Here is a 14,255-nt window from a genome sequence, read left to right on the forward strand (position 1 = left end):
TTAAGTGTTGAAAATTAAGTACTTTCAAACTTAATTTGATGCTTTAATCTTTCAACCAAAAAAACTTTGGGATGTTTAGAATATTGAATCATAAGCACACAAGGTTCCATGTATTTAATAATTAATGTGATTTGTTTTCAGCAGTGAAATATATTACACATTTCCACAAAGAAAATCTTATTTACATTCATCGGTGGTAGTGTAAGCAGTTCTAAAGTTTCTGTAACTCCCCCAATCCCTCATGCACACACACAAAAATATAAAAAATATCTCTGTCCACTCTTGTAAACAAGAACTTGTAAACTTGTAAAGAGAAAAAGTCACTCAAAGCACAGCTTGATCTGCACACCACATATGGAGTTTTCATTTATCCAAAGCCCTGTCTCCAGATAAACATCTCCAGTGGATTTGATTAGAACAAAAAAAAAAACATTTTCAGGATGTCACTGTAAGGAGGACCCTCAGTGAACATGAGTGTCTCCATTACGGACACCAGTGTGGTTTCTGTCCTTCAGTGTTGGGGTCTGACTGGCATTCTTACAGCTACCAGAAACCTCCTCCTCTGAACTGCTCTCCATGTCGCTGCGGTCATCTTTTGTCACCTGTAACACAAAAACACAATAATCACACTAACCAGTATCGGAAGCATGATGGAATTTAGCATTAAAACAAGACAAAATAAAAAAATAAAAAAAGTCTACATCCTGCTACTTGCTGTATAAAACAGTAACGGTAGCTTTTTAAGAAGCGTGTAAAATTTGTTCTACAGACCACAGAAACCAGTACTTACCTTCCCCTTGAAAATGGCTTTGATAGCAATGCGAGTGATCAGGTAAAACCAGATGATGTGAAGAGCCTGCAGGACCAGTAGCAACCCATTCAACAGCCACCATGCTCGATAAGGCCCAATAATCTCCCAGCTCTCAAACAAAACGCTGTAAACAATCCTATGACAAATACACACATTTTGAAAAACGTGTTCAGTAAAAACAAAAAAAAAGCTATTACTATGTTAGCATGTAAAAAGTCTGAAGCAGCAGGTTTTTTTATGACTCACCAGAAAGGAAAGATGACAAGTCGAGTGAGGAAAAAGCTTATGCTGAATACCACAAAGAGGCTGTCACATAGCCTCTGGTATTTCGCATAATTAGCCAGCTTGGCTGCCTTGGGGAACAGATAAGACATCAATGATTCACAACAGTAATATATCAAACCAAAATATGTGTTGCAGTTTACAGCACTGAAATTTTGTCACAGCAATGTTAATAATACATTTGGTTTTTTTTTTGAGTGAGGGAAAATATGAAGCACTGTTCATTAAAAATGTTTAACATTTTCATTCCTTCTTTACATTTATTATTCAGCATATTAGAAAAGGGAAAAAGGTGTCATTGTTTATTTACCTCAAGGAAGATGTCAGAGGCATCATGCACACACATGACCAATGTACCAGCTCTTAGCATGTTGTTGCCGTAGGAAAAGGTGATGAGTAAAATAGTAGCCAGGTGGTGAACGAACATCATGACAAAATCCTGGTATTGTTGAAATGAAGGGAAATGACAGAAAAAGACATGGATGATTACAATGCTTAAGTCATCTGCAATGTAAATAAAAACAGACAAAAACAAGTGCAACTAATCAATACTGACACTCTGCTTTCCCCAACATGTAAAACAAAACATGTGTAAAGTAATGAGCTGTTATATTGCATTTATCCCAACAAAATAAAAACACAGGGGAATGGTTCAATAAGACTGAACAAAAGGTTATGGCACAAGTCGGTCAAGCCAAGATTTCAATCACCACTGAAATGTTGTAAATTATTTAAAACAGACAACTTGTTTCAAATGATCTCGCAGCTAAAGGAATCTCAGCTGCAAAGATCTCTTGAAACCAATAAAGGAATATTGCATGCTAAAAATGTGTGCAATCCCATGTCAGAGACAGCTGGACAATTATTAAAATGCCTAAAAATAGTTATTTCTGGTGCACTGGTAATACTAGCTCCTGAGTCCAGAGAAGAATCTATTGATATGTTTGTTGAATGGCTGACTGAAGAAGCAAAGTCTCCCTGTAGTTTTCAAATATCACCTTCGTCTATAGACATCTTTATTCTCCAGTTTAGCCAAACACATAATCATGACTTGGTGTTATGTTCTAATAACGTCTAATAATGTCACACTTGAAATACTCTGTCAAAGAGGTTAGATGTGGAGCTATTGAGGCAGCAACATAGATTAAGAGGTCGTTGACTCACCTTACGTTTAATGTCTGTGAACTGGGAGAGCATCAGAGACGAATAGAAAGCCAGCTCAGCAATATAGTAGGTGTACTGTCCAGGACTCAGAGGCTTTGTGGAGGGAATTAGCAAACACATCATTTATAACCAGGTAACCCCACTGACCTGACTGCACTGTGTAGGAGCTGGACTGATAAGAGTGTAACACCCAAAAAATATGTTACTAACCTGAAAAGGGTAGTTATACCAACACTGCCTTGTATCCCACATCCAAGGCGACTACAGAGATGGATCAAATACATCAACAGTTTCATTATAAACATGATCGATTTTCAAATGATAATACAAGCTACTGTTTTATTAAACAACTGGAGTTTCACTGTTTGCCGAAAGCGTATAACATGGTAGTTTAACTTACCACCCACAAATGGCAGATGGCATAGGTAAAAATCCCCAAGTAAAAGGTGAATCGCCACCTGAATGGACGGAAATCAAAATAACCAGGAGTTTAGAAAATGTCTCTGTGAAGCTGTACAAAGAAAGATCACATTCATGCCAAGATAGCGCTCAATGCATCTGGACTGATGAGATTCCCGTGTATGTGCTGGTATCTTTTTATTCTCATAGCATACCATAGGAAAAGTGATCACTAAAATATTACTGTTCTTACTATGTGAATATTACTAACTTTCATGACAATCCTTCACAAAGTTTTTGAGAATTTGATTTAAGACCATCTTAACACTTGGCAGTGACAACAGATGTAAAGTAAAACAAAAACTTATAAAGGATTATTTTTCCCTTTACATCACCACTGTAGTATGCTTGAAATGCTGGTTCCTGTGTTTGTGTCCTTGTTTGAGTTCATTGAACTCACTCTGCACATCTTGGTATATAAAACGCTTTAAGCATGAAATCGAAACCCTTTCAGAAATCAAACATGGCCTTTTATCTTAAATGACTGATTTTACTCTTCATGTTCATTAATATTCCAAAAAGGAAATAAAACCAAAGCTTGTGAAACATCAGGCTTAAGAAAACAAAAAAAAAAAAAAGAAAAAAAAAAAAAAAAAAGATATTTTTAAAAAATATATACATATGTTCCTTTATATCTTAACATAGGTGTGTCCAAAGATTGAGGGCTGCTATCCTGCAGGTTTTGGATGTTTCCTGCTGCAGCACATTTAAAACAATAGGTTAATAGGTTAACATGCTTGGGCAGCACTTGCTTTGAAGCTATTGAGGAGAGATATTTAATTTGAATCGGGTTTGTTAGAGCAGGAAAATGTCTAAAACCTGCAGGACAGCAGTCCTTGAGGAGTAGAGCTGGAAACCCTTTATCAATAAGTTCATTCAAATGCAGCTATTATAAATCACAGATAAAAAAAAACAAACAAACAGAGGACTACCTTTTAAATGTCACAATAGTCTTAAAAATATACATTATGAAGACTATTATATAAAAAATGAAAAATATAATCATGGGCCAAAGCAATGCTGAATAATGTACCAACAACTGACTGGATGTTACCTCATTTCAATGCTCCTATATGTGGTGTGGATGCAACCATAGTAAAAGCCCTTGAAGAAATTTTGTCCACCTGAGGACAGTTCTCAATCCTCTGAGAAATCTCCTAGAACTGTCTGAACTATAAGCACCTGTACACATTTCAGTACCGTCAATTATGCGCTTCTTTATGTTATGTACGCTACATTCCAATCCAGGATCCAGGACCCACGGCCCTGCATGGTTTAGACATGCTCCTACTCCAACACACCTGATTCTGATTAATTAACTTCATCAAGATGTCTGCAGCCTGTCAATGAGCCATTCATCTCATTCATGTGTGTTAGAGGAGGGGTTACCTCTCTGTGCACAGCAGTGGGTCCCCAAGGCCCTGGAGTGAGAAACACTGAACTTCATGACAGTGAATTAGAACTACCTACATGCTTTCACAGAACTTTGTCTGCACACTGGGCCTGTCTTGGTTTCTACGGACACGAAACCACCTCTGTATTTTCCGTTCATCCCAGTCCAGCTGCTTGGAGAGCCCCTCCAGTTGCATCGTGTCTGGACACTAAGGAAGACAGTATTGGACAATTGTCAAATAGCTTGCTTTTTCCAGTCTCTGCTTGTAAAGACCAGCATACAAACTGGCACTTTTGATGCATGACGAGGGGTATTTACAAAGCATATTATTAAGCCTGTGATGGTGTATACCAATCCAATAACATCCTGCTGCAGTGTTCACCGGAGCATGTAATGAACTACAGAGCAAACACAGGCTAATGTACCTTTTTGGACTGATACAGCCTCTCCAGGACAGCATTGGGCTGAGCTCGCCGAGGCACTCCCGCCTGAATCTGAAGTATGTGGGCACAGGGCTTGGCCACTAGCCTGTGTACACACAGACGGAGGGGCAAATGAGAGGGTGGGAACACATACATGGTGTGGTATTAAGAGAGGCATTTATTAAGAAACACATAGGTCAGTGGAAGTCATAGAAAAAAGCTTAATACTACAGTACCTTACATGAACTGCTAGGGTTTCACAGTTTTTCTACACACTTATGTTTGATATAGGTGAAGGACTCAGTCATGAATGAAGGGAAAAAGATCATAATAGCAGCTATAAGAGAGACACAGGGAAGCGTTAGAAGCCCTTCAGAATGTAGCACCTAGTCTAAACAGAGCGTGATGACCCATCATGTGAGTTTGGAAAACTTTGTATGGGAGGGACTACTACCCACTATACTAATGACTGTCACAAGATTATCTGGTTTAGCTGACCAGTGTTTAGACTAAAATTCATTCATGCCATGTCAATGCTGAATGAAAAGCAGAATAAAGTGAACAGAGCTTTGGTTTATCCCTTCACTGGTCACTTTACCCCAAACCTGACAGTTAGGGTTTCTTAAATCCACATCAGTGAAGTGCTGCATCTGTTTATAATCCTCCAACATCAAACTAGGAGGTACCAAGTGCTCAGTTTCCAGTTATTAAAATTCACTGGTATATAAAGAGTTACATAAAAAGACAAGAGCAAATCCTGCAAACATACAGGATTTTCTTATTTAAAAAACTTAGAAAAGAATTGCCTGGAAAAATTTAGAGTCGTATAAGTGCTTCCAGATACAAAGACTGACTTGTTTATCAAGATTCCTGAAAGTAGCAATACTTGTGGAGTTACAGTTCCTATTTTGATAGTTATGCTGGTCTTCATGAACCACTGAAACCTGTGTCCTCCCACAGAGCAGCCCGTCCAACAAAGGAGAAACTAAAGTTTTTACAAAAGACAAACAAACTTACCTTTCAAAAAGCAGCCTAAGTATTAAAACAAGCACAGCCAGAGGCAGGGCATACAGCAAGTCCTCAGATCTGGGGTACTCCACTCCAGGCGGGGGGTGCACCAGGTCTGCCCAGGACACATTTTCGGGAAGCCAAAACCTCTCACTCCAAATCCAGGCCGAGATAAAGGAAGTCATCGGGGGAGCAGAAAGTAAACAGGATCAGTCGTGGTAAGTAAGTTAAACCTGAAAAGTCACTCGGTAGTGAAGTTCTGATGCCTCACTCCTAAGCTGCTCTGAGTACGCATCACTTCTGCTGAACTCTTATGGGTAACTGGACAGACTTCTGGTTTGGCTGCAGCTGTTAGACAGGAAACACCCACCACTGTTTCCACATAATCCAAAGCGTAAGTACAAGGTTTTTTGTTTTTTTTCTCTCTCTCTCTCTCTCTCTCTCTCTCTCTCTCTCTCTGAGACTGCCTCCTCATTATTGTTGTGTCATAGTTTTAGGGCTGTGTTCAGATGCCACGAGCAGCTGACATTATGAGCAGAAATACGCTGAGCTACACGTCACCTGTAATTAGCAGCTAACGTCTTTTAATGATCTTAACCTGGTTATCCCAACAGCCAATTAACTTTAACCTAAAAGTGTTGCTGGTTGTTTACTGGTGAGTTATTCATTCATACAAAACTAACTTATAACTATTATTACTTAGTTTAGGTTCCTCTGGCTTTTGTGGCAGTCGTCCCCTCCTTTTATTAGTTATATTATTTAGGGACCATGTATAAATTCAAACTTAGGCCCACTTGATGCAGGCTAATTTACATCTGCAGTATCCTTACAGGACACAATAAAAAGGCATACAAATAAATCCACAATACCTCAAGATTCTTCTTCTTTTATAATCTGTAAGTTCCAAGTTTGTGCCGAAGTAATGGATAAATCACCTTTGCAGGATGGAGTCTCTTCTTCTTTGTTAGCCTTTTTGTGGCTATTTTATCTCCAGTTTCCACCATAAAGTCATATATTCAAGCTCAGGTTGAGAGTTGAACAGATGCAGGCCATGCCATTGATTTGACATGGCTTCCTACGTTGCTTTATCACTGAAAACTGAACCTCCTTTTTGACTGATTTATTGAGAAAAGCATCCAAAGTTTCCGTAACCCCCTGTGCATTTAGTATGGAGGTAATGACTGCTATTTTCCCTGACTCTTTAACCTGCATGTAATTCCATATGTTTATAAGTACACATTTTTACTTTAAGAACTCTCTGAATTTCTCATGGCATAGCTTCAACAAAGTGTTGGAAACATACCTCAGGGATTCAGTCTTCATATTGGCATTATAGCATGACACAGTTGCTGCAGAGTTCTTTGCTGTGCATCCATGATGCAAGTCTTGTTTCACCACATCCCAAAAGTACTTTCTTGGATTGAGATCAGGGGACTGTGGAGGACATTGAACTCATTGTTATGTTCAAAATGCAGTTTGGAAATTATTTGTGCTTTTTGACTTGGTGAATTGTCCTGCTGGAAGTAGCAATAAGAAGATGTGTCAACTGTGATCATAAAGGATGGTCATGGTCAGCAAGAATACTCAGATAGGTTGTCGTGTTTAAATGATGCCCCGATATGTACAAAGGGGCCTAAAGTGTGCCAAGTTATATCTGCCTTGCCATTATATCACTAGCAGCCTGAACCATTGATACAAGGCAGGATGGATCCATGCGTTCGCCTTATTTACACCTAATTCTGAAACTACAATCTAAATATCCTAAGTTTAGTGAGCCAGTGAGAATTGTTGCCTTGGTTTCCAGTTTTTAACCTGGTGGGAGCTCTTCTACTGCAAAAGCCTATCAGCTTCAAGGTGGGACTTTTTCTTCGTCTTCTTTCTTTCTGCCACCTGGAACCAGTCAGCTAATTGTCCCATGACTTATGACGCCAGCAAGTAGGGGTGAGAAATCAAATCGGAAAAATGCAATATCGGGATTTTTGCTTCACAGTTTTAAAATAGTTTTTTTTTAAAAAAAAAAAATAAACCATTATTAAATTTTTGTCATTTTTGTTGTTTTTGTTTATCTTTTTACTTGTCTTCTTGGGCATTATGGCAGCAGAATGATGGTCTGGCTACTGTGTTGTTTTCTCCTAATTGAAACTAAGAAAAATGATGAGCAAAGAAAGTTTTGTACATATCTTTTTTTAGTTTTTAGTCTAAAAAAAATCAATTATATTGAAGAAACAGGAGAATCGCAATTTAAATAGAATCAGCACCCAAAAAAATCAGAATCGAATCGAATCGGAGCAAAAGCATAGCGTCACAGCCCTACCAGCCAGCAAGGTATTTTTGCCCACACAACTGCAGCTCACTGGTATTTTCTTTTTTCCCCAGATCATTCATTGGATTCTCCAAAGATCCTAGTGCATAAAAATCCAACTAGAAAAAAAAAAATCCAACTAAATTAGCAGTTTTTCAAATACAGTTTTCAAAGCAGTTATCGGTGCTGGACCTGCCTGTCTAGTGCCAACAACTATGTCTTGTTCCAAACCATTTAAATCCCCTCGCTTCCCTTTTGCTCCTCATTCTGGTGCAAAGTTTGAACTTTGGCAAGTTATCGTAACCATGTCTAGATGCCTGAATACATTTAGTTGTTGCCATGGCTGATCAGGTACTTGTGTTAAAAAGTAACGGAACATTAGTACCAAATAAAGAGACAGGGGAGTGTACATTGTAAATTTAAGTATTTTGGTTGTCCAGATCGGCATTTCACCCAAAGACTGCTGGGATAGGCTCCAGCTTCCCCGCGACCCTGAACTGGATTAAGCGGTTAGGAAAATGAATGAATGAATGAATGGTTGTCCATATCAATACAAATTAGCTGAGCAATGCGTATGTTTGCCCCTACAACAGTTGCACCACAATTTCACTCTCATGTATGAAGCTGATCCAAAGGTCAATATTTAGCAATGTAGTAAAACTGAAGATATTTATTTTTATATGGCATTTCTAGTGTATTTTATCATGATTTATATTTAAATCTAAGCTAATTGATAAACACGTGGCTAACAGAGCATCACAACAGACAAGATGGATGCTACGCATACATTACATCCACTCTTCACAGTGGTGGTCCAACTCAGTGGAATCGTGTATATTTTTACATCAGTACCAAGCCTCTAGAGAGCAGCTCAGCACCCTGAACAAAACCTCTCTGTGTAAGTATGCAGCTGCAGCCTCCGAGATGCCCTACACGAATACATGACCTAGTGTGGAGGGGCTTAGGACTTCAGCCACAAAATGAGGGGGGGTCCTGTGTTTAGGAATGGTCTGTTGTTTTAGCTTCACCATGAGATTTAGACCACTCTTCAGCTGTTTGTCTGTTTACTTAAATACATATGTATTGTCCTTGTCTTGTGTTTACCTATCACAAAAGGTCTGGTATAAAGTGCATGCCATCCCATTAGTGTCCCCCCCCCCCACTGTCACTGCTTGGACTGTTCCATTTCACATCTGAAAAAATCTGATAGTTGGGGAAGAGTTCTTCATGTCAGGGACTGCTGAAGCCTCAGCACACGCAGAACTGTAGCTGCTGGATCACATCTAGGTAATATTTTCTGCCTAGTTTTATTTTTTAACCTTCTAATTAGTACATTTCCTGTGGTCAAGTCCTCAAAAGAAATTTCTGTGCAGTCTGGTGTAGCTGTCCCTTTTAGGAGTGCTTATGTGTTCATAGATGAGCATGCAGTTTTCTGTTTACCATTAAGTACTGACAGATCTCTAACAATAAGAATGATGCCTGTTTTACCTGTTTATTTATTTGTTTGATTTTAATCTATATATGTACATTCACATTTAATGTACCTTTTTTTTCCCCAGATAAACAAATGGATCAGAAAGAACTGAGTGATCCTCTGAACAATGTATCATTGATTAAAGGTAACCCAACTTTTCTGTATTTTCCTTTAATTATAAATAGAAATAAATTGCATGAATGACTTGGGAATGTTTTTATGGTGTCTAACACAGTGTGTCTTGTAAAATTATTGTGTTTAAGTAGAAAAAAAAGCATGAGTCACCGTTGAGATCAGTGCTTAGACCTACGAGGACAGTTTGTTGGCTTTAGAGCTTACAGTGGCGTGGATGGCCTTGTTTTTAGTGGCTGATCTCTCTCCTCCTAACAGCTTATCATAGGATGGAGTCTCTGCACTGAGGACTTTAATGTGCATTAACGCTGACATTTTGATGACTAATTTAAGCAGAATGTTGTGGATCATGCCATGAGAGCTTAGTACAAAGAATCTGAAAAACCAACAGGGACATTCACATCCAAAACTGCAACCACATTGGTGAGTGAATCAGTCATTGCATGCTGAATGAATTTTCAATGCCCAACGAGCACAAGGCAAACAGTGTCCTTTTCACACAGAAAACTTCTCAGAATCAGCCAAATGCAGAACATTTTGTAGTCGTAATTGAATATCACTCCTGGGAGTGTGATCATCACTTTCAAAGAGGATATTGTCAGCATTCAGCGTGAGTGGCGCTAACCCTCTGATTCAGTTTGCTTACATGTTCACTTGGGAAGAAACAGACAGCGAGGAAGCATGGACCATGATGGCTGTAGCCTTCAGCACATGAGCTAAAAAAAGACTTTCTCCTACCATTTTTTTTCTGCCGTCACTTGAGGCAGTGCGACGCGCAATATTCCCCACTAGTCTGTGAGGTATTTTTACTCACTGACTAATCCCATTACTTCTTTCTCAGGTGTCATTCTTTTGCACTAAATTCCATAAATTAGCTATTGTAACCAATTTCTCTTAAGATAAAATGTTGCACTCTCTTATGAAATACCCTTTAACCCCCCACCCTGTTATCTTCAGAAAGCATTCCACTTTCAGACAAAATGAACACAAACAACGTACTTTCATTACAGGGAGCCCACTCACATTCCGGCTGGCACTCATACATATGCATACATGAAGGAGCATGCAACCACGTACTGGGGAGAGCACTGCCCTCTCATTCATTGTCTGGCACACAGCAGGGTGGTCATGTGCTTGAGTCAGAGGGTACCATCAGCCCCATAGCCTTTGTTTCATGCTCATTCATTTTAAAGACATCAATCAACAGCATCTGATAACATCACTAACAATGTGTGGTTATTCAGCCATGTGCACTGCAGTCAGTGACATCAAAATTTTAACAACTGACGCATTTCTTTGCAATCCAAGTGCTGGTTTGTGTCCATTTATGGTGCTCATGCATGACCCGTCCTGCCTCTTGCATTTGGCCTCTAGTTAATGCTCCGTCCAAGATGAGATCATCTCTTTTCCTAGCTATGATAGATTAGGGGATCAAGATATTCAGTGAGCGTTTGAGAAGCATAGGTATTTGTGGAGTTTGTTTCCATCTCCAGGAAGCACAACAAACCCCTGACAACGCTGGCAAGTCTGTTCCCTTTGTGTCCTGGTTTCCAGCTACGCACTATTAATGGCTAAAGTAAAATGTGCCGGTGACTTGTGTGTGGTTGAAGTGGCGGACGGTTTAGTGGGAAAGCTTGAAAAGAAAATGCAGATAACTGCAGTTGTGTCTATTTCTGGGTTAGCAATTAGTTTATGTAATAGGCCAATTCAATATCTTGGGAAATCACACAGCAGCCCTGGTTAAATATTTGGGACTGTGGCGGATTTAACATGGTGGAGTTTTCTGTTATCCTTGTGTTTTTACGGTAACTGACTCAGTTTCCATCATTAGCCTGATGTGTCATGTCATACCTCACATTCCAGTGATGTTGTTTGTGGTTTGATAAGGGGCTCTGCTCTCACTGCTGCACATTCATGTTTGGAGAGCATATCTCATGAATAGGGTTGTAATTTTTGCTTTTGTTGTGGTTTTATTTTTCTATTAGATGATCTTACCAGATCAAACATGGGATCCTCTGGCGACTCTGAAAAAACCATTCAGCGCTTGAACGATGAACTTCAGGAAGCTCAGGAGCTTGCTAGTACGGAGAAACATAAGTGCATGGAACTACAAGGTAAGTTGGATCATCTCAGGTTTAGATACACATTTAATCTGTTCCAAATTAATGGTATGATTGCGTTTCTATTTTCAAGGTCTCCTGGACGAAGAGCGAAAAGTAAATAAGCAGCAAGCTGAGAAATCTGCAAAACAGATTCAACAGCTTCAAGGTATTTTTCCAGTTGGGTGATTGAAGAGTTTCTGTCTTTATAGCCAAAGAAGCAGGTTTAGTAAATGTCACCACTTCTTATCTAAACACTGACTTTGGTGTGGACAGGTCAGCTGCAGCAGCTCCAAAATGAGATGGGTGTGCTTAGAGAGCAATTAGTTAGCTCTTCCAGTTCACACGATGAACTACAAAGTGCACGAGATGAGGTGAAATCCCTGAAACGTGCCCTGGAAGCGGCCACCGCAGAGCGGGAACGTGATGTCACAGCTATCCAGTCCAACCTGGCAACTGCCTCTAAGGATCTGGAGAAGTGGCGTCAGACGGCCAGCAAATATGAGCGTGAGATTGACAACCTACAGCGTGACTTACAGCAGCAGAGCAATCAGTGGCAGAAAACAGCAGAGATACAAGGTATTACATTGTCTGAAACTCTATTAACTTATTTTCATTCTAGTAATTATTTAGCTCAGACAGCCTTGAGAGAAACTCTTAACAAACAAATCTGACATTCCTGAGCTAGGGTGTGCATTACATAGTATTTCTTAATCTGATGGCTATAAGATGCTTTAGATTGACTTCAGATTTCTGTTTTTTTTTTTTATTTATTTATTTAGATTTTTTATTTTATAGATGTAAAAAAAAAAAAAAAAAAAAAAAGGTTAACTTCAGATTTCTGTTTTTTTTTTATTATTATATTATTTTTTAAATAAAAAAGTAAAAAAAAAGATTATCTTTAGATTTCTGTTTTTTTGTTTTTATGATTATTTTATTATTTTATAAAGACGATTTCATAATTCAGTTGTTTACAAAAGAAGTAAAATTTTTAAAAAAAGTTTCATGTTACTTTTTACGGAAGCGTAGAGCTGTCATCCCCATAAAAAAAAGTTTGGGCCTAATTACGTTAAAACGTCATAGTTTTATTGTAAAAACATGAAACGTATCACGTTATAACGTGATAAGTTTATTGTAAAAACGTGAAACATATCACGTTATAACGTGATATGTTTTATTGTGAAAACGTATAACCACTTGAACACTGGAGGGATTGCATCTCTCAGCTGGCCCGGGAGCGCCTTGGGACCCCCCGCAGAGTTGGCAAATGTGGCTGGGGAGGGGGGCTTCCCTGGTTACTGCTGCGATGAGAACCCCAATAAGTGGTAGAGGAGGGATGGATAGATGGCACTTGAATGCACCGATGATGTTTGCATTCATTGCGATTCTCGTCCCGCTCAAGTTTCAATTAGAAATGATGCCACGTCAGGGGGATTGGACTCATTTTTCCTTCTGTACAGACCCATGCCTTTTAAAACTGTCCTTAAAGTACGCATATTTATAATAATGGATCGAAAGTGTTCCAAAGAACCATAATTTCACAATGTCTCAACCCAAGTATAAAGAAAAACTTTATCAAGTCCTGTAAATGAGCCATTTGTGATCTCCTACCCACCCCGCACACAATTTCCTCATCTTAAGTCAAAAATTACCAAGTTCACGTTGTCAGATACATGATATGTTTCACGTTTTTACAATAAACTTATTACGTTATAACGTGATATGTTTCACGTTTTTACAATAAACTTACCACGTTATAACGGGATAGTTTCACATTTTTACAATATACTTATCACGTTATAATGGGATAGTTTCACATTTTTACAATAAACTATCACGTTATAACGTGATACGTTTCACGTTTTTACAATAAAACTATCACGTTATAAGGTAATAAGGCCCAAACTTTTTTTTATGAGGATGACAGCTCTACGCTTCCGTAACTTTTAAATTCTCTCTGCAAGCTAATTAGGAGCAGAGCATCTGTTCAAAGATTGCATCATTATGTAAAAGGTTTTTTTTTGTTTTGTTTTGTTTTGTTTTTTTTTTACTTTTCAGCCAGCGAGCTGCAGTCCATGCAGGTGGAGTGTAACGGCCTTCAGAAGGAGTGTTCTGTCCTGCGATCTGAGAAACAGGACATGATGAATAAGCACCAGAAGGAAAAGAGCAGTCTGCAAAGTGAATGTGCCTCTCTCAGGGCAGAGAAGGAAGAACTCCTCAAGAGTCACCATAAGGAGAAGGCCAGCCTGCAGAGTGAATGTGCAGCACTGCGCAGTGAGAAAGAGGCAGTGCTGCAAAAGCAGCAGCAGCTGGAGAAAGACCTTGTCAGGTCAGTGCACTGATTTACATCACCCTGGGCGTAGTTTTCCTCTGTCCCAGTGGCTTGGTTCAGCACCAGCATGACTGATTATACAGTATACTACACACTTTTCATCCTGTCATCCTTCGTCTTTTGCTCTCTTATTATCTCCTATTTGGTTTTCTATTTCTGTGTGTCATGCTGAATTAAACTTTTTTCTAAGGTGTATCATAATGCACCAGTTTCCCTGTGTGATTTGTCAAGTGTTTCTGATTCTTATTGCTCGGAGCTCTTCTGAGCTTTTATTCTGCTTGTTTGTAGCGTGCGAGGCCAGAATTCTGAGCTGAACAACAGCCTCAGAGCTCTCGAGCGATCTCAGCAGGAGTTGGAGAAGAAACTGGTGGCCTTGC

The 14,255-nt window shown here is 39.1% G+C and overlaps 2 protein-coding genes across 2 annotated transcripts in view; one reads left to right on the forward strand and one right to left on the reverse strand.

The window, feature by feature from the left end:
• Window positions 1–87: 87 nt before the first annotated feature.
• LOC306755200 (ceramide synthase 5-like) lies at window positions 88–5,837 on the reverse strand. Its single transcript, XM_079239500.1, has 10 exons — window positions 5,549–5,837; window positions 4,535–4,637; window positions 4,187–4,317; window positions 2,658–2,715; window positions 2,468–2,518; window positions 2,258–2,350; window positions 1,404–1,532; window positions 1,058–1,164; window positions 791–947; window positions 88–602 (listed from the first exon to the last, which is right to left on the reverse strand). The coding sequence occupies exons 1-10, from the start codon at window positions 5,722–5,724 to the stop codon at window positions 462–464; spliced, it is 1,146 nt and encodes a 381-aa protein (XP_079095626.1). The 5' UTR covers window positions 5,725–5,837; the 3' UTR covers window positions 88–461.
• Window positions 5,838–9,063: 3,226 nt separating this feature from the next.
• The window catches only part of slmapb (sarcolemma associated protein b), a gene marked incomplete at its 3' end in the record, with an annotated part of 5,767 nt that continues 575 nt past the window's right edge, over window positions 9,064–14,255 (forward strand). Inside the window, exons 1-7 of the mRNA XM_079238531.1 lie at window positions 9,064–9,128; window positions 9,401–9,460; window positions 11,433–11,561; window positions 11,641–11,715; window positions 11,823–12,125; window positions 13,605–13,875; window positions 14,167–14,253. Coding sequence (XP_079094657.1) covers window positions 9,409–9,460; window positions 11,433–11,561; window positions 11,641–11,715; window positions 11,823–12,125; window positions 13,605–13,875; window positions 14,167–14,253 — 917 coding nt within the window. The 5' untranslated portion in view covers window positions 9,064–9,128; window positions 9,401–9,408. The remainder of the gene's footprint in view (window positions 9,129–9,400; window positions 9,461–11,432; window positions 11,562–11,640; window positions 11,716–11,822; window positions 12,126–13,604; window positions 13,876–14,166; window positions 14,254–14,255) is intronic.

The sequence above is a fragment of the Telmatherina bonti genome, assembly GCF_933228915.1.
Source record: "Telmatherina bonti genome assembly, chromosome: 4".
Classification (NCBI taxonomy): Eukaryota; Metazoa; Chordata; class Actinopteri; order Atheriniformes; family Telmatherinidae; genus Telmatherina; species Telmatherina bonti.

Excerpts from the sequence above, each read along its gene's own strand:
- LOC306755200 (XM_079239500.1), bottom strand. The coding sequence starts at position 5,724 with ATGACTTCCTTTATCTCGGCCTGGATTTGGAGTGAGAGGTTTTGGCTT. Across the intron at positions 4,638-5,548 it reads CTTAGGCTGCTTTTTGAAAG|GCTAGTGGCCAAGCCCTGTG; the intron begins GTAAGTTTGTTT and ends GTGTGTACACAG. Across the intron at positions 2,351-2,467 it reads GGTATAACTACCCTTTTCAG|CCTCTGAGTCCTGGACAGTA; the intron begins GTTAGTAACATA and ends CCCTCCACAAAG.